The sequence below is a fragment of the Pristis pectinata genome, chromosome 17 (genome assembly GCF_009764475.1).
Source record: "Pristis pectinata isolate sPriPec2 chromosome 17, sPriPec2.1.pri, whole genome shotgun sequence".
Lineage (NCBI taxonomy): Eukaryota > Metazoa > Chordata > Chondrichthyes > Rhinopristiformes > Pristidae > Pristis > Pristis pectinata.
In genome coordinates, this window is record NC_067421.1 from 39864021 (window position 1) to 39884717 (window position 20697).

Sequence of the window (20697 nt, forward strand, 5' to 3'; positions counted from 1 at the left end):
CTACAAATTTCATTAAAATCCAGCTGGTAAACCAGCATTAAATTCCTTCATTGTTATTGGTGTATTCTCCAATATTACATTTTTACAAGCAGCACAATTGGAACTTTGACAAATGTAATGGCAGATGTATTTTACAGCAGAGTAGAAGATCTTTCTTAGGGAGATAAAAATCTGCATGACATTGTAACTTTTGCAGTTAACTTCTGAGTAAATCACAATTAGGTATTAACATTGAGCCAAAGTGAGATTCCTTACTTAAAATATTATCAAATTTTTTGCATTTACAGTATAGACAGTAAAACTGAGAAAACAGCACAAGATTATTTGCTCCAATCCCAATCTTGACTTGAAGCAAACTGTAAACTGTGGTTTGAAGCAGAGACACAAGAGACTACGGATGCTAGAAGCTGGAGCAAAAACCAAACTGCTGGAGGAGCTCAGTGGGTCGAGCAGCGTCAGGGGAGGAATTGTCAACATTTCGTGTTGAGACCCCTGAACCAGGAGAGCAGACTTGGAGATCTGATCATTTTCTTTGTTGCATTTGGTGGAATGGAGATATTGGATAACAACGTTCTGAAAGTTAGGACTTGAACAAATCAAGTAAAAAGCTGAAATAGGGGAGGGAATGACAAGCAAAGGAACCATTTAGAAATTTCATCTTGGCAGTTTTCTAGTGTAAGTGGACTGATCATGTGATCTCTGGTCCACTTTTCGTTATTGATTATTGAATAATTTGGAAGAACTGCACAATGTGGTTTTACTACAATAATTTATCTTTGCAATGCAACAAACATCAGCCAAGTTTCTATCATCAGCTACATCTATCTTATGCTTTTCATTAGTTGGAGTTTTCATTGTGAATGATGAATGGATTTTGTACTTTGTGAAGGTCTTTGTAAAGTAAGGAGTTTTCACTAGCAAGGAGTTTAGAAGCTTTAAGATGATTAGTAAAAGAGCCAGAGGTCAGGTGAAGAATTTTTTTCCCCTCAGTGAATTATGATCTGCATGATGATGCCCTAAGCAGCAGTAACTTTCAGAAAGGAATTGATGAACACTTGAAGGAGAGAACATTTCAAGGCTATGAAGAAAGAACAATTGGTTAGACTGCACTTGAAGTGCTGTGTACAGTTCTGTCACACCACAGGAAGTATGTGGTGGCAATAGAAAGAGTGTAGAAGAGGTTCATGAAGTTGTTGCCTGGAATGAAGAGCTGCAGTTATAAGGTGAGATTGGATTAGACCATAAGATATAGGAGCAGATTTAGACCATTCGGCCCATCGAGTCTGCTCCGCCATTCAATCATGGCTGATGTTTTTTAACCCCACTCTCCCACCTTCTCCCCACAACTCTTAACCCCCTTACCAATCAAGACACCCAATGACTGGCCTCCACAGTCCTCTGTGGCAACAAATTCCACAGATTCACTACCTTCTGGCTGAAAAAACTCCTCCTCATCCCCTTATTCTGAGGCTATGTCAGATGCTAGACAGATAGGCTGAGTTTATTCTCACTGGAACATAAGAGGCTGAGGGTAACCTAATAGGGGCTTATAATAGAGGGATGTAGATAGCATAGTTAGTCAGATCTTTCCCCCAGGGAACTAGAGAGCACGGGTTTGTGAAGGGGTAAGTTTTTCACATAGAGGGTGGTGAATATCTGGAATGAGCTGCTAAAGGAGGTGGCAGAGGCAGGTACAATTACAACATTTAATAGGCATTTGGACAGGTACTTGGATAGAAAAGGTACAGATGGATACAGGCCCAATGCAGACAAATGGGATTAGCATAAGCAGTGTGGACAGGGAGGGTACCAAGGCCCGTTCCTGTGCTGCATGATCCTATGAACAAGAGACATGTAATTGACTGGGCATCTCCGAAAGAGCTAGAAAGTAGACAGTGGATAGAATACTCTCATTGTGAGTTTATGATTCTGTTATTTGTACTCAAGCTAACCCATTTGTACTAACCCAAAACACTGTACATTTAAAGTGTTTTAATGTGCTTGTGTCAAAGGATTACTGACCTTATATTCAGCAACTTCTGTCATTCATTTTGCTTTAGCTTAACGTAATTCAGTGTCACATTGCTTGAAATTGATGCACAAGATTCTTCCTTAGACTAACCACCTTAGTTAGACCAGAGCAACACAAAGTGCTGGAGGAACTCAGTGGGTCAGGCAGCATCTTTGGAGGGAAATGGACAGTCAACGTTTCGGGTCAAGACCCTTCATCTGCACTTTCCTGTCAGCATCTGCAGTATCTTGTGTCTCCTGTTAGACAGAACAGTCTTTATTAAAGCACATGTCTGAATTGTAGGAACTGAGTTGGAGAATTATTTAGAATTGGAATTGTGAGGAAGACCAAAAGTTGTTTGGTTTTGACCAGATTTAAGTAGAGAATATTCATCTATCAGCAACTGAGGTTTTACAAGATTGTAGTGTGTGGCAGCAGAAAGTAAGTATAATTACAGTTGCCCAAGGTAATCTTGAAGTGATTGTTTGAAGTAGAAAACTGGTGTCAAGGCATTACAACTGTAAGTCCACAACTTGTAGAACAATTAAAATCAGAATAATTAAAATTAGAAAAAGAGTGCAAGTTTTATAGATATTCATGTAGCCACTTTTTTAAAAAAAAGATTTTCCAACCACCACTTTTATTCACCGTACATGACAAATTGATTTTTTCGAGGATTAGTGCCATGTTGAGGCACTTCATCACAACAAAGAATTCAGATTTATTGAACGGAAGATGTGGATTTTAGACACAGTTGCATAATCATTCAAGATCACAATACTTTAGTCTGAAATCTGTGTGATAGAGAAGATATTTCAAATTCTAACATGATTTCTGTTGGTAAAACAAATTGATATCTTTCAGCTCATGAAGATGAGGATAAGGACGATGACTTTCGAGCTCCACTCTACAAGAATGTGGAAATCAAAGGAATCCAAGTACGGATGAAATGGTGTGCAACATGTCATTTTTATCGGCCACCCCGATGTTCTCACTGCAGTGTGTGTGATAACTGTGTTGAGGTAAGAGATGCTGTTGTTACAATTGCTTATTAACTTGGTGCTAACATGATGGCACATTTGAAGTTTTCTTCTTTATTTGCCTCACCAATTATTTTCCCCTCTCCTAAAGACACTGACTCTTTGGCTATGGCTCTAAAGATGCTGGGAACTTTGCTCAATGCCCACTACCCCTGTGTGAATCTTGATCATGAGCGTTGGTAATCTGTTTGACCATGACAGCAAAGCTTGAATCTTCAATAGTCAAGGCCCCATACATGTGTTTCCAGTGAGCTCTTTGAACAGTGATCAGAACTCAGACTAATGGATTGTTCCCCTCCCCTGCAACTTCAATGGGTACATTTGAAAAGTTTAAATGAGTGGATCAGCAATCCAGAGATCTGAACTAATATTTCAGAGGCACGAGTTAAAATCTATTGGCACAGTAGAGAAATTTAAATTAATTAATTAAATTGCATGAAATAAAAAAAATCTGTTGTGAATAATTGTGACCATTAAACTTATGGATTGTTGCAAAAAAAAGACATCTAATTCACTAATATACTTTGAAGGAAGGAAATCTGATATCCCTGCCCATAATGGTTAATACATTGACTCTAAACTAAGATTTGAAATGGCATCACTACCAAAAAGGAATTAAATCACTCATTGCAAGGGGAATTTGGAGTGGGGAATAAATACTGGTCTTGCCATTGATCTGTCCCACAACCTGTGAAAGAATAAACCTAGTTCCCATGTCAGTGAGATTGATTGTGATCCCTTGACTACCATCCTGATTTGTATTGGCCCATTCTGCACAGACTGGTAATGAACTTAAGCCTTTCACGAATCCTAAAGTCATGGAATTGTTGTAGTACAGAAAGAGACCATTCAACCTATCGAGTCCCTGCCACTTCCTTTACAGAGGAATTCAACCAATCTTGTATGCTTCATTCAGACTTCCTTTCCAAATCATTTATATAAATTGTAAAAAGTTGAGGCCCCACCACCGATCCATGTAGCACAACATTAGTTACATCTTGCCAACCAGAAAAAGACCCATTTATGGGTATTCTCTGTTCCTGTTAGTCACCCAGCCTTGTGTCTACACCAACATTTTCCTGTTACACCATCAGCTTTTACTTTCCACAATAACTTTTGACTTATCAAATGCCTTCTGGAATCTGTCCCTAAAATATTTCCCTACCGTTTAGATTAACACTCTATCCTGTAGTTGCTGGGCATGTCATTGCACCCCTCTTTGAATGAGGCTGTCACATTTTCCTCCTCTAGTCTTCTGCTACCTCTCCTGGTGCACATGGCTCAGGCAATCTAAAGCTGCCACTACTGATGGTTGTCCTTCTGTAAAAGCATTTTTTCCCACCTTGGATAAAAACAGAGTACGTTAAAGAAAGCTTGCAAAATTAAATTGTGAACTAACATCTCAAATTACAATTAGTTGAAAATAGGGTGGGGTCCATAAAGCATTTGGGTTGTGCAGAATCATTTGACCTTGGTGCTATTTTCTTGCTTGTATGCCATTCCAAGGTGTTTTCATTGACAATTTAATATCACAACCAAATAATTGTTGAACATTTGTGAACATAGTTCAGGCCTTGCATCACAGCCATCATCAACTAAATAAAATCTCTAAGAAACCAAAAAGCTTTTAGCACTACATTGGTACTTGGGGAAGAATGGGGCACCTGAGACCGATTTGGGTTACAGTTCCTGCTGTTGATTCTCAGAACAATGAGAAACACTCAGATCATAACTGAAGAACATCTGTACCCATCACTTCACAGAAATTGCAACCTGTAATTGAAAAGATTTCATATGAAATTTTGAGAATGCTTCACAATAGGAAATATTGTTACTGAATTCTTTGTCTTGCTCATTTTGTTTCCAGGATTTTGATCATCACTGTCCATGGGTGAACAACTGTATAGGACGAAGAAATTACCGCTACTTTTTCCTCTTCCTCCTCTCCCTTAGCACGCACATGGTTGGAGTGTTTATTTTTGGGCTGATTTATGTTTTAAATCATATTGAAGAGCTTTCTGCCCCACGTACTGCCATCACGTATCCTTTGCTGTATTAATACATTAAACTTTTATTCAGTTTTCAGTGACCTCCTTTAATATGTAACAAAATAAAGTTGTGTTCTCTGCACATATAACATGGGTAAGTAAACAGCAACAATTTGCATTTAAACAGTCCCTTAGGCATAGTAAAGATCTAAAGCATTTCACACAAGTGCACCAGACAAAATTAGACATTGAGCCAAGTAAGGAAATATTAGGACAGTTTTTGTCAAAGACAGATTTTAAGAAATATTTCAAAGGATTAAAAATGTGGTGTTTCTTTCTTTACAATTGAGATATTTTCAAATTTATTAAGCATCTCTGAAAACTACAAATGTACAAAGGTGGGCCTTTCAATCACATGTTATTTTTCACGCAGAGGGTAATGGTTATCTGGAACAAACTGCCATGGGAAGTGGTACAGGCAGTGACGATTACACTGTTTTAAAGGCATTTGGACAGGTACTTAGAAAGGAGAGGCATAGAAGGATATGGGCCTAGTACAGACAAATGGGAATAGCATAGATAAGTATCATGGTCAGCATGGATGAGGTAGGCCAAAAAGGCCCCTCTCTATGCTGTACAATTCTTTGATGCATCCTCCACAACATACAAAGATGAAACATCATTGGAAATCTGACATCATTACAGAAAATGCTCAGAAATACTCAGAAGATCAAGCAGTATCTATGCATAGCAAAATAAATTGTTGAAAGGGCAGCAACCTGAAACACTAACTTTATTCCTGATCCTCCACAGAGTATTTACACCATTTTCTGTCTTTAATTTCCTTAAGTTTTCACCAGTCTGTGTCCTCAGTAAAATTCATCCAATTTGCCTGTCATAAATTTCAATTTTCTCATTTAACGCACTTAGGCCTTAACATCTTGTCCTATCACCTTGAGCTGATGCATAGTTCCAGTTGCCACAAATCACTTTGTGGTCCCAATTTCTTTGTAGCGATTTTTCCTGTTACACCTTGACACTATTTGCAATATTTCAGTTCTGCATTACCACTAACACCTACCTTCTTATCCAAAACATTTAGTATTTGTATGAGTCTGTACATGAATTAGTAGTTTTTGAAAGAGATGTGGGTGTGTTAGATCTTGTGTCAAGTCTATGGGATATCAGGATAAATGAGAAGAATGGCGAACCATTCTCAAGTTAGTGGAATTTGAGTCAAGGGGATTTTGTGTTGAACTCCATGTTCATGTCACACTCAACCTTGAAAATTGTCCAATTTTAGTCAAATAGATGGAATATTTTCTATCCTGGAAGCCTAAATTATGAAGGTGAACCGAGATTCATTGTGTTAAGAAAATGCAACAGAAGGAAGGCTTTTTTAGCATATATAAGGCACTGAAGAGCATAGGAAAGGCAAGTCCAAATCACGATTACGAGGTAGGACAGGACAAGTGAAAATCAATGGAAACTGATGAAAGGAGAATTTAATTCTGATGTCAAGGAAAGGATTAGCTAACCACAAAATCTAATCCTGATAATCAGTTGTGTGCAAATGTAGAGCTTTAAGTAAAGCTTTAAGTTGAGGCTCAGTGATTAGGATTCTTGCCTGTCATTTAGAAGATCTGGTTCCATCTGAAGCATGAAATCTAGATGAACATTCCAGAGCTGCACGAAGAGAGTATAAAGATTTCATGTTGCTGTTTGAAGAAGTGCAAAGGAAATCTTCACAGTGTTATTGCCAATGTTTACCCTACAATTAACATTAATAAAATGTTCTGTCAGTATCTAATTTTGTGCATCGAATCTTGCTGCATGCAGATTCCCCACTGCATTTCCTGTATTGGAAAAGTGACTGCATTTCAAATGCACCATATTCAGTGTTAAATATTGGAACGAGCTGATGGTTATCATTTTGAACCTGTTGGTTCGACATCAGTTAAAGAAGAAATGCTGGAATCTGCAGTAAAGGATGTGACATTAATAGACAGAAAATTATAGTACGATTGAGTGGAGTCAACATGGATTTATGAAAGAGAAATACAATTTTACTAATCTTTTGGAGTTCTTTAAGGATGTATCTGGTGAAGTCGATGAGGGGGAATCAGTAGATGTGGTGTATTTGGATTTTCAGGAAGTTTTTGATCAGATCTCATAGAAGAGCTTAATGAACGGGAATTAGAGCACATGAAATTGAGGGTACTGAGTGGATTGAGAGTTGGTTAACAGATAGAAAACCAAGCAGGACTAAATGGGACCTTTTCAGGGCAGCAGGCTGTACTGAAGTGATCTGTCCTTTCATCCAAACTATTCACCATACATGTGAGTTATTTAGTGGAGCTGCCAAATTTTGCCTGTCTACGTGTTCTGATTCCCAAGAATGCAAAAAGGCTTCAAGGGAACATAAACAAACTACTTGAATGGACAACATGACAGATGGAGTACTGTGTGGAAAAATTTGAGGTTATCCGCATCAGTAGAAAAATAAATGCTGAGCATTTTTAAGTGGTGAGAGATTGGGAACTGATGATGTTCAGAGAGACCTGAGGTTCCTTGTTCATAAGTCACTGAAAGCTAACGTGCAGGTGTATCATAGAACAAAACAGCACAATACAGGCCCTTCGGCCCACCATGTTGTACCGCCCTTCAAACCACTCCTAAGACTATCTAACCCCTTCCTCCCACATATCCCTCTATCTTAAATTCCTCCATATGCTTATCTAACAATCTCTTGAACTTGACCAACATATCAGCCTCCCCCACCACCCCAGGTAGCGCACTCCATGCACCAATCACTCTCTGGGTGAAAAACCTCCCTCTGACGTCTCCCTTGGACTTCCCACCCAGTACTTTAAAGCCATGCCCTCTTGTATTGAGTGTTGGTGCCCTGGTAAAGAGGTGCTGGCTGTCCACTCTATCTATTCCTCTTAATATTTTGTACACCTCTATCATGTTTCCCCTCATCCTCCTTCTCTCCAATGAGTAAAGCCCTAGCTCCTTTAGTCTCTCCTCATAATCAATACTCTCTAATCCAGGCAGCATCCTGGTAAATCTCCTCTGCACCCTTTCCAACGCCTCCACATCCTTCCTATAATGAGGCAACCAGAACTGGACACAGTACTCTAAGTGTGGTCTAACCAGAGTTTTGTAAAGCTGCATCATTACTTTACGGCTCTTAAACTCTATCCCACGACTTATGAAAGCTAACATCCCATAAGCTTTCTTAACTACCCTATCCACCTGCGAGGCAACTTTCAGTGATCTGTGGATATGAACCCCCAGATCCCTCTGCTCCTCCACACTGCCCAGGATCCTGCCATTTACCTTGTACTCCACCTTGGAGTTTGTCCTTCCAAAGTGTACCACCTCACACTTTTCTGGATTGAACTCCATCTGCCACTTGTCAGCCCAGCTCTGCATCCTATCAATATCCCTCTGTAAGCTTCGACAGCCCTCCACACTATCCACAACACCACCGATCTTTGTGTCATCTGCAAACTTGCTAACCCACCCTTCCACCCCCTCATCTAAGTCATTAATAAATATCACAAAAAGTAGAGGTCCCAGAACCGATCCCTGTGGGACACCACTAGTCACAGCCCTCCAATCCGAATGCACTCCCTCCACCACAACCCTCTGCTTTCTACAGGCAAGCCAATTCTGAATCCACACGGCCAAGCCTCCCTAGATACCTTGGCCTCTGACCTTCTGAAGAAGCCTACCATGCAGAACCTTGTCAAACGCCTTACTAAAATCCATGTAGACCACATCTACTGCACTACCCTCATCAATCTTCCTGGTCACCTCCTCAAAGAACCCTATCAGGCTAGTGAGGCAAGATCTTCCCTAACTGTAGTCAACAGTTAGAAAGGAAAGTGATATGTTGGCCTTTATTTCAGGAGGATTTGAGTACTAGAGTTACTACAATTATATTGGGCTTTGGAGGATAGTGTACAATTTTGTTCTTCTTGTCTAGAGAAGGTTATACTTGCTGTAGGTTCGCAAGACTGGTTCCATTTTGGACAGAAATGAGGAGATGTTTCTCTCTCAGCAGGAGGTGAATGTTCAGAATTCTCTACCCCACAGGGCTCTGGATGCTCAATTATCGAATGTATTCAAAACATAGATTTCTGGATATTAGAGGGATTATGGGATATAGGGATTGGGTAGGGGTATGGTCTTGCAGTAGATAAACCTGTTGGATGGTGGAGCCAGTTTGACGATCTGCATGGCCTACTCCTGCTTGTATTTCTTACATTCTACATGAGTAAACAACAGAAGGACCTACAGCTGTAAGTAACAACAAACCAATACCAACACTTACTGTCTGTAAATACCAGGGCAGTGATTATGGTGGAAGTAACTTGTATGGACCAGCTTAGGTTCTCTGTGCTGATTGTAGCCAGAACTTACAGACACCCTGAAGAATAAAAAAGGAAACAAAAACTCTCCTGTTTCCTATTCCTGATCACTCGCTTTCACAGCAAAGTGAGTACAGGCGCGGTAGTGTAGCGGTTAGCATAACACTATTACAGCGCCAGCGACCCAAGTTCAATTCTGGCTGCTGTCTTTAAGGAGTTTGTACGTTCTCCCTGTGTCTGCGTGGGTTTCCTCCGGGTGCTCCGGTTTCCTCCCGCATTCCAAAGACGTACGGGTTAGGAAGTTGTGAGCACGCTATGTTGGCGCCGGAAGCATGGTGACACTTGCGGGCTGCCCCCAGAACACTTTTTTTGCGTAGATGCATTTCACTGTGTGTTTCGATGTACATGTGACTAATAATGATATCTTAAAAGTTGTGTGGAACTCAAGATAATAAGATTCAATCTGGCTGTCATGTTCCCATGATCAAATACCACAATAACAATTGAGTAAACTAATGTGTTGGGTCAGAGAGTCTGTAGAGTTCGTGGGGACTATACACCATTAAGAATCAATTGAGAAAATATGGAAAAATTTGATATGAAAATAAAACTTATTTAAGGTGCCTCTGGAACGTGACAATTTCACGACTAATAGTCAAAGGGAGGAATTTTACCATTCATATTTCAATAAGACCAATTCACAGCAAAGCATGAATTTCAAGCCTCCTGCTTTTAAAAGTATTTTTCCAAAAGTTACAATATTTTATACAAAGTATCAAACTGAGAAATAGTGCTGATAAACTTACAAATCGTTGCTTTTTGATCCAGAAATGATTTTGGATTAAAGTTGTTGAGAAAAACAACTATTGATGTTGGTTGCTGATTCTAGTTGTTATGGAGCTAAGTCTTCTTTTCCTTGACCAAAGTAAAAAGCATGGCTGTCATGTGTGTAGCAGGTCTTTTCTTCATTCCTGTTGTGGGTCTAACGGGATTCCACATGGTTTTAGTTGCCAGAGGGAGGACAACAAACGAACAGGTAGGTTGATCAGACATAGTATATATAATAGAGTATGTGTGTTCTGAAGCATTAAAGCTTCCAAAGTAATGTTAGTGTTTTAGTTTTGCTCACCAGTACAGTTAAGTTAATGATTTATGAAACCAAAATAAAGTCACCGTGAATATCCTTAATATTTAATTTTGCCATTGCCAGTCAGGCCATAGAGTACTGAACTGGTGTATTAGCTGTATACTAAATCCGCATTGTACATCACGCAGGTAACAGGTAAATTTCGAGGTGGTGTAAACCCATTCACCCGCGGATGCTGTGGTAACGTGGAGTATGTACTTTGTAGTCCTTTAGCTCCCAGGTAGGTGTTTCTATTGCATTTCTTGTTGCTCAAATTAATCATTTTTAAAATGACAAATCCAATATCTAGCTTCTATAAATGGCATATTTAATGGAAGAGTGAAATTTTAAAATTCTTTGATAAATTTAAAATGTTTAAAAAATACAGAAAATTTTTGTGGTACAAGAGGGGAAATATCTAAATTAAATTTGTTGGGTAGATTGTGCTGGATAAAGTGAAGGTTTTACTATTACTGTGAAGTTTACAATAGGGCTGTTGAACATTGCAGTTTGGCATCTTAAATTTATAAAACATTCGGCACATTCAGTAGTGCTTCAGACTGCATCTAAAATACAACTTACAGTCACTCCTGTTGATTACTGGTTGGGGCTCAAAACAGGCTACTGTTCTGAATTCGGCAGTTTGGACCATTATAAAACTAGATGCCCACGACAGTTTATGTGTGATACTCTCTTTTCCCTTATGTGACAATCCAGTTCAATTCTGCTTGTTTGAGTTAACTTTAATATAACCATATAATTAATGTTTTACCAAGAAGCCTGCTTTTGTTTCTGTGTTTTGTCCCAAATATAATGGATTATGTGTGGCCACACGCTTTGCTTTCTCCATGCTGTTTACAAATGACTGAAGTTCTTTTAACTTTAAGCAAAAAACAAACTGCTGGAGGAACTCAGTGGGTCAAACAGCAACTATGGGGGGAAGGAGGGGTGGTGGTGAGGAGGGGATTGGAAAGAAAATTCCTCCAACAGTTAGTTTTTTGTTCCAGATCCTCCAAGCTTATGAACCAGATTACAATGGGACATCATTATTTCCTTTATTACTTTACTCTGAAACAGACCCATCAACCCAGTAATTCTTTAAATTGACCTAAAATTCCCTGCTTAGAAGGTGAGGCACGGTTGTGTCGCGGTTAGCATAACGCTACTACAGCGACAGCGACCCGGGTTCAATTCCGGCCGCTGTTTGTAAGGAGTTTGTATGTTCTCCCCATGTCAGCGTGGGTTTCCTCTGGGTGCTCCGGTTTCCTCCCACATTCCAAAGACGTACGGGTTAGGAAGTTGTGGGCATGCTATGTTGGCACCGGAAGCGTGGCGACACTTGTGGGCTGCCCCCAGAACACTCTACGCAAAAGATGCATTTCACTGTGTGTTTCGATGTACATGTGGCTAATAAAGATGTCTTATTTATAATACAAAGAGAGTCCAATTACATTAGTGGACTTTAAGACTATCTGATTAACCTTTTCTGTACATTGCATAATTTGCTTCCTTGTGAAGGGTTTCTTAATGAAAGTTATCCATCATTATGCTTGTAATATTCATTGAACTTTGTGATTTGATTTGATAAGTTTTTAAATTTATCACGGATGTATCGTTGGGCATGCATTATCCAACAGTGTGGTTTAAGCACAGTGATATCAGTCTGTTGTAATTTAAACTCTTCTCTGTATAATGTAAGAGGTTATCTTCAATACCCCTTTTATTTTAATCTTGTCCCTAGGTACATAGTTGACTACAAAAAGAAAGACTTGGTAATGGTGAAATCTCCTTTTGTTAGACTTCAGTTGTCTGAAAAACAAATTACACTCAAGATAAATGATAATGGAATTCAGGGCAATCTGAATAGGACCAAGGTAAGAGATGGAAATTATGTTTTTAAAAATGTTAAATATTTGTATTACTATATCCATTTATTTAAATGTTGAGCTTTATAAACCTTTTAATACTTTTGCACTTTCAATTGACTGCCTAGGTTTCTACAACCACAAGAAAATTCAATGCGATAGAATTTGTATTTTGCAGTTCTAAATGTTCCCAACAGTTCGGTCACATTGAAGTCTGGCATCTTAAGTTTATAAAACATTCATCACATTCAATAGTGCTTCAGTTTGCATCTAAACTACAACTTACAGTCACTCCTGTTGCTGCCTGGTTAGGGTGGTTAGGCTGCTTATCAGTTTCACCACTCATGATATTATCCTAGTTTTGTGTTGTTATCTCAACCATGTTGCTGGAGAGAGAGAAATTTGTAGCAAGGGTCTCTAATTTCCTTTCTGTACCTGTTAGTAGGTGGGTGTCCAAACCATTTTTATTGGTTAAAGTATATGTGATTAGATTTTGGGGATAGGAAGGTGGGAAAATTGAATTATAATTAAACAAACCTGGCCAGTTAAAATACTTAGTGCAGTTACCAAAAAATTTCCCATTAGCAAAATGTCTTCTTTTTACATTCTGTTAGCTAGTGAGGCATTCCAGCCTGATAAAGGTATTTAAACAGAGGTATTAAGTAAAGCACTGTAAGCAGTCCGAGCAGATTTAGATTGGTAGGCAACCCATATCATTCCATTTATATGCTATCCTGTAACATTAGTTCTGTTGGTATTTCTTTGACAACTCTGCTGTGACCATCATGATTCCGTATTGCAGGTTTATTGATAGTCGACCAAATGCAGCTTTTCTTCTGGCTTTTGACTTTTGAATTTATAAAATTCTCATCTCTCCTTTGTAGAATGTACAAAGAATTTGTAGAATGTACAAAGGATCAAAATTACACATTTTCAATCAGGTGCATGAATGTATGAACAACAAGAGAAATTTCTGACCTTAAAAATCAAGGAGTTAAAATGGTGCCTGTGATATTCCAAAATAAGACTTGTATTTCTTTTCTCAACCATTCTTTTAGTCCAAAGGAAGTTTGGAGGCTTTGGATGTTCAATCAACAGAAGTCGAGCCCCCGCTCCCACCTAAACTAGGTCCAAGCAAATATGCAAACCTTAAAAACCAACTCGGTACTTCAACCAACGAAGGTAATGCACTCAGCTGAGACTTAGCAAAATAATTCTGCTTAGAGCAAGTATTTAACTAGACAGTGTTGTTTCTAGATCATGAGATGTTTTAAGTGTTTCATGTTAGATAATAAGTATTCTACTTTCTTGAAATTACACATCTTTACTTTAATTCTTGCCCTTCCACTTGTGATGCAACTTATTTTTATAGTCTGAAAAGCAGAAAATGTTGGAAACATTTGAAAAGTCAGGTAGCATCTGTAGAGTGAGAAACATAACATTGCAGAGAAAAATAGAAGCAGCACCCATTTAGTGTTCACCCTGTCATTCAATAAAATCATTGCTGATCTTTCACTTCAACACCACTTTCCTGCTCTGACTCCATAACTCCTGATTCCCTATATCCCTATCCTGAATGTGCTCAGCATGTGGCCCTCCACAGCCCTATTGAGTAGCAAATTCCACAGATTCCTCATCTGGGTGAAGGAATTCCTTCAGACCTGTATGGCCAACATCTTATTTTTAAACTGACACCCTCATCCCAGAAACCCCATCCAGGGAAAACATCAGTTCCTGTCATGCCCTGTAAGAATTTTCAAAGTTTAAATAGGATTATTTGTTATTTGTTAACAAAGAGAATGCAGGCCCAGTCTATCTAATCACTTCTGACATACTGGGAATCAGTCTGGTGAACTTTTGCAATAGTTCCTCTATCACAGGTATATCAGTCCTTGCTCAAGGAGACCAGATCTGCACACAGTATTCCAAATGAGGGTCTGACCAAGATGCAGTATAATTGGAGCAAGATGTCTGTTGTATTCAAATCCTCTTACAATTAAGGCCAAGATACTGCTTACCTTCCTAATTGCTTGGTGAACCTACATATTAATTGTCAGTGATTTGTGAACAAGCACATCCAGATCCCACTGAACACCTATTCCTTTCAATCTCTAACCAGTTAAAATATGCTGTACCTATTCTTTCTACCAAAGTGGACATTTTTTTTCATGTTGTATTCCACCTGCCATTTTCTTAACTATCTAAAAGCCCTGAAACCTCTCTGCATTCTCCAGCTAGTTTTGTATTATCAGCAAGCTTAGATATATTGCACATTATCCCCTCACCCACATCATTGATAGAGCTTGTGAGAATTAGGCCTCAGCACCAATCCCTGTAGCATCTCACTGGTTTTGCCTCCCAACCCAAAAACAGTCATAGACCTGAAAAATTAGCTCAGATTCTCTCTCCATTATGCTGCCTGACCTTCCAAATATTTCCAACATCTTTCATTTCAGATTTTCAGCATTCGTAGTATCTTGATTCGTAGTATATTGTTGGGAGCTTTGTTTTTTCACCACCTTAGTCATTGCATCTTATAAAACGAGGGAAGGTGTTTTTATCATTACTGTAGCAAATTTGTTTGACTACTTTTTGATAAGCAACTTTGAGTGGAAGTTATGCAAATGTTAGAAATCCAATGAGGTGCTACTGACCAAAACATGAACCCCTGTTCTCTTTTTAGATACTGACAGACTTCTTTCTTATTTCCAACACTTATAAACTTTTGCATAGAGGGGATGATACAAGAAGAGGTAGTCATTCAGCCCCTCAAGCCTGTTTGTTATTCATGGCTGGTTTGTAATCTAACTCCATACCCCAACCTTTAGTACCTCTTATTAACAAAGCTTGAGCCAGCTCAGATTTAAATATAAATCGATACATTTAATAAAAGTGAAATACACTTTTAATTCTAATACGATTAGAGTGTGAAATTTTCATACATTTCCTCCCCCCCCCTATTCATTTCTTTCAGTTACTTCATCTCTGAAGCATAATCTTTTTTCATTGTTCAGTGATAGCTTAAGATCATCATTGGCAAATAGAAGTTGTTTGTCCATAATCAATTGATCATAATGGAAATTTTCTTGTGCTCATGGATAGGACACGTTAAGATCCACAATATCATTGCAGTGTAAATCTCTGTTGTCTGGTTTAGTTTTCTTTGCCTTACACTGGCAGATCAGGTGTTTGCCCAGTGGTTCTAGGTAATTCATAATGTGCCATGTAGCTGAATAATGTGTGCAGTTAATAAATACGGCATTCATTTTACTGTGAACTATTCTGTTTGTCCCACAAGTGTTTTTCTAGTTGTGTTTAAAGTATGTGAAAGGATGCTTCTTTTCTTATTTGTTGTGAATATACATAACTTTGAGTGGAAGGCAAGAAATTGTTGAGTGGAGCTGTCCCATGTGTAAAAGGAACAGTTTATATGGCCCATTTTGATGCGACAGTCAGCTCTGTAGTTGGAGTGAACAGCACTGAATTGAGATGTTGAGATTTGTGACACATTAGACTCAAATAAGGCTTTTTTTTCAGCTGAATTGCAAGCACAGGATAGCAGTATGAGCAGGACTGGTTCAGGATGCTGGGAGGTGATATATGTTGTTCTGAGTGGTGATTTCTGGTGAAAATTGCTGCTTGTTTAATGGTTGTGTAAAGTGATCTATTGAGAGAGATTCTGATATTTGAAAATGTAGCAGGAAGAAAGAGATGGTGGGACTATGATTTAAATCCAACATTTGTGAAAGGTATTTTAGAAAATTTAGAATGAAAATGATTAATTTAAAATAAAATGCAGGTTACACAGGATAAAATTTATTATGAAATAAAATATTTCTACCAAGTTCATCAAACACTTGGTATCCAGTACATTGTTCTAATGTGTGACGTTGCAGAGACTATGTTTATGCTGGATGATCCACCAATCTACCTACCCTGAGTTGTAATTAATGCTCCCATTATGTTAACTGCTTCCAATTTTTTTTTATTCCTGTTTGTCGTCTTCTCTCCTCCATACCTTATCCTTTCCTTATGATTACTGATATCTTGCATAGTTCCTTAGTTAGCAATGGCTGACTTTCTCAAATGACGTTCTTTGACAAGTCCAGAGAGTGAATGTTTGGGACGGCATAGATGTTCATCGAAGCCAAACCTGCTCTAATTATGTGTGAATATCTACACATGATCACCGGTTAATAATCATGACCAGGAATTCTGGTTAATTATTCTCTGTACCTTAAACAACCATCAGGATCATCACCTTGACTGAAATTGTCTAACCTGACTTTAACTTGGGGTTTATTTGATGTAATCAACCTTGCCACACCTTATAATATGTCTGTTCTTCCAATTCCATGTGTATACTTTAAGTTTTAGAATGCTAGAAGTAGGGATTTAAAAGTGTGTTTTAAAACAATCGCGGTGATAAAGATTTATAGTAAAGGGAGGTCCACATAACTGTCTTTGTGCTGATGACGTGCTTGTAATTATTCATAGACAATCTTACTATAACTGTAAAAAAAAGTTTTAATGTTTATGCAGAACACTGAATTCATAGTGAAACATCTTGCAGTTCAAGTTACATAATAAACTCTTTTGAATGCTGATCTTTTTTCACACTCTGAAATATTAACTTGTGGAGAGCAATAAATTGTGTTCTCAATTGGAGCTTTTTGTGATGTAATATAGAAAAAACGTTTATGATAGATTGGCTAATATTCCTTTACATATGTGAAAAATTACAATAACGGTTACTTATTTAAATTCTCTTAAGTGGAGCATAAATACTACCTCAGTATTCAAAGGGTTTATTATTGTCTACCTATTTCCTGAATACACCCCACCCTCATTATATTCTGATCTGTCATAAGGCTACTGCAATTTTGCATTCAATTTTCATGTTTATGTTACGGAATGGGATCATTGAGTTAAAGCGCACATCTGGTTCCAACGTGCTTAAACTCCTGAAAACTTTATAATAAGGATGGTGTGAACCTAGATTCCTCAGATGTTTCCCTTCTGTTGTTTTTCAGTAGTTAGAGTGTACCTTTGTGTCTGTGTGTACTGCTGCCTGTACTACATTGTCGTTGTCTTATTGCAGATAGTGGTCTCTCATCCAAGCCCATCAACCCACCCACTCCTGCCATGTTTAAGTATCGACCAGCACTCAGCAGTTCAGGTGCAAACCCCAAAGTTCTCTACCATGCTGCTAGTGAGAAGGTGAGGAAATGCAGGATTCGGTGCTAGACAATAATCCTTGGGCATTGCTTTCTGTTGGGGCATTTTTCTTTTGTTTTAGGTAACTTGGTTAGGATGGAAAGAGTTGAGTAGAGAAGTAACTAAAACTCTTAAATCAGCACTGAAAGAACACATTCATCTTCTGGATTCATCCTCTACAAGCCATTACATCTCCGTGGAATGTCAAGAAGATTACCATTAATTAAATAAATAGTTTTTAACAACTGATTTTTGATTGCTATAGCATGTGCCATGTTTTAGACATTAAATAACCAAGGGAACCAGATAGAACCATATCCTGTTGTTCTTGAAGTGTTTCAATGAATTTCTTTTGTCACTCTGAGTGTTTGAAAAGGAACTGGGGACTTTGCTATAAGACTGATTAACTGGAAGCTCACTGTGATTAACATTAATATTCTTTACAGTCTTGGTTAAAACCCAAAATGTTTTGATATTCTTTTAAAAGCAAAACTTGGTTCATCTTATAAAAGTACCAAGTGGAGAAGAGTCTGTAATCTCACACATTGCGTAAGGAGACAATGGAAAATCAGTGTTTATCAATCAGCATGGTTACCAAGGGAAATTGTTGGAAAGGAATCTTTCAATTAACTTCTTGCTATTAATGTGGGGGAAGCAACTTACCATTAAATATGGTTCACTAATTTGGTGTTGAAGTGGATTTTTGGTGGAGATTGATTACTGCCCTAGCCATCAGTCTTTTTATCAAATATTACCTGTCTTGAAATGACCAAGGGCCTCAAACAAAAAACTCTGACTGGTATTCTGATAATTGGACAGAATGGCAGCTTTCAACATTTCTATGAAAGATAAAGCCATTTTGCAGTGTGGTCCATCTTTGGGTAATGCTTGATTCCATTGCTGTTACATGCACTACCCTGGATATTGAATCAGAGAATCAAAATGTATGCAATCGATCTAACAGCATTTGTACTGTGGTTTCACTAAGAAATGAGAGTTATCAGATTGAGCAACGGTTGAGCCGTGTGACAACCTTTTGAGGAATTAGTTTATTTGCTAAATTTTAGTGGTCCTGTCTGTGAAAAGAGGAAAGATAGAATAACCCAACACTGAAACAAGCCCTTCAACGCAACAAATCCATACCAACCATCAACAACCATCACAGTTTTATTCTCCTCTCATTCCCATCAATTCCACCAGTCATCTACGCACTAAAGGCAATTTACTAATGAACTTACCAACCCGCACATCTATGGGATGTGGAGGGAAACAAAGGAAACCCACACAAAATCAGGTGCAAACTCCACGCAGACAGCACCAGAGGTCAAGGTTGAACCCAGGCCACTGGAGCCACGAGGCAGCAGCTCGACAAGCTGCGCCACTGGACTGCCCTTCAAAAGCATGTATACATTTCTACGGTGCTTTTCGTGACCTCAGGCTATCCCAAAGCAATTTTAAAGTCAATTAAGTACTTTTGGAACCTAGACCGTTGCAGCGAAGGAAGTGTGGAAACTAATTTGTGGCACAGTAAGTTCACAAACTGCAATGTGATTATGCTCATGTAGTCCATTTAAGTGATGTTGATTGAGGGATGAAATGAGCCAAGACAAATGAAGAATTTCCCTGCCCTTTTTCAGAGCTGTACCACTGGAATTTTTCTCTTGAGAGAGCTAATGAGATCTTAGCTTAACATCTCATCTGAAAGTTGCACTCCCCACTGTGATGCAAGGATAGATTTTTGTGCTCAAGTGTCTGCTGTGGGATTTGAACCCACAATTCTTCCATTTCAAAAGGGAAAGTAGTACCAACTGAGCTACCACTGACACATCCTTTGTCCTTCAAATTTAGCACCAAAATTACTTGTAACTTAAGCAGGGTCGTATAGAATGAATCAACTGAATAAAAAATAACGTCGGCATTGGCTGTGACTATTGACTGATGAAAAATTGATTAATTTTAGTAATTGTCAAATCTCTTATCTTAAAGATTTCCATGCAGGAGGGACATAAAGAGGCACCTATTATGGAGGAGTGCAGCAGAGCCCACGACTACAGGTCCGAGCCAAATCTCGATATCCCCGACTACCGGTCGCCATCACTTCACAAGACTTACCAGTCATCACTGTTTCAACTTGACTCGCTCTCTGTTAGCTCTCGCTCTCTGAGCCTGAAATCTGCCCATAGGAGAGGAACGGACAAGGCTCAGTTGCACCAAATGAAGTCGGACTGCTCATCTCCCAATCAGTACAAAAATATTTTTGGTCTGAATTCTTTGTCCAACAGAAATGGAAGCCTATCCTACGACAGTTTGTTGAATCCCCCTTCCACTCATCCAGGGGTGGATTCTACAGCACATGCTGGGGTTCCAACTGTAGGGTACCATTCACCATATTTATCAGCCAAAATGTGCCAGATTCGAGGGGCAGATCTCCAGCGCCAAGCTGTGCAAGGTTATAGCCCGATACATAGAGGCTCATCTCCACAGCAACGGGAGCCATCGCCAGTTCGATATGACAACCTATCTAAGCAAATCATGGCCTCCATTCAGGAGAGAAAGGCAATGGAAGAGCGTGGGAAGCTCAGAGCCTCGCCTGATTCAGTGTTTCTAGACTCAGGGGCATATGATGCGCCCGGCTCGTACAACGTGCAACAAATGAACACTTTCTCAGAGGACTCGAGAAGGACAACCACTGGCATGTGTGGTTCTCGAGATAATCTTATGTCTGCTGCTACCTGCAGCACAAGGAGCCCTCTGCTGCGTGCCTCGGCTTCCTCCCTGTCAAGCACAGTGTCAAGGGTAGCAAGGACTTCTACAAGTTCTCTCCACGCAGACATAGCAAATAACAATGTGCAGTCCAACCACACTTTGCAAAGCAGATCTGTTGAGACCTCGTATAGGTCTCCAGGACATCAAATCCCACCCTCCTCGTTGATCAGATCCCCTACTTATGGAAGCCAAAAGCCTCTATCCTTCGTCACTGCAATGGAAATGTCAGAAGGAGTGCCTCAGCCTCTGATGACTCCACGGTAGGTAGACTCCTCAACTCTGAACCTTTGTAAAGCTGTAAGAAA

The 20697-nt window shown here is 39.0% G+C and overlaps 1 protein-coding gene across 1 annotated transcript in view; it reads left to right on the forward strand.

The window, feature by feature from the left end:
• The window catches only part of zdhhc8b (zinc finger DHHC-type palmitoyltransferase 8b), a 182266-nt gene that overhangs the window by 153337 nt on the left and 8232 nt on the right, over positions 1 to 20697 (forward strand). Inside the window, exons 3-10 of the mRNA XM_052032125.1 lie at positions 2876 to 3033; positions 4919 to 5091; positions 10352 to 10454; positions 10694 to 10785; positions 12286 to 12418; positions 13468 to 13591; positions 17511 to 17629; positions 19613 to 20652. Of these exons, the coding sequence (XP_051888085.1) occupies positions 2876 to 3033; positions 4919 to 5091; positions 10352 to 10454; positions 10694 to 10785; positions 12286 to 12418; positions 13468 to 13591; positions 17511 to 17629; positions 19613 to 20652 (1942 nt within the window). The remainder of the gene's footprint in view (positions 1 to 2875; positions 3034 to 4918; positions 5092 to 10351; positions 10455 to 10693; positions 10786 to 12285; positions 12419 to 13467; positions 13592 to 17510; positions 17630 to 19612; positions 20653 to 20697) is intronic.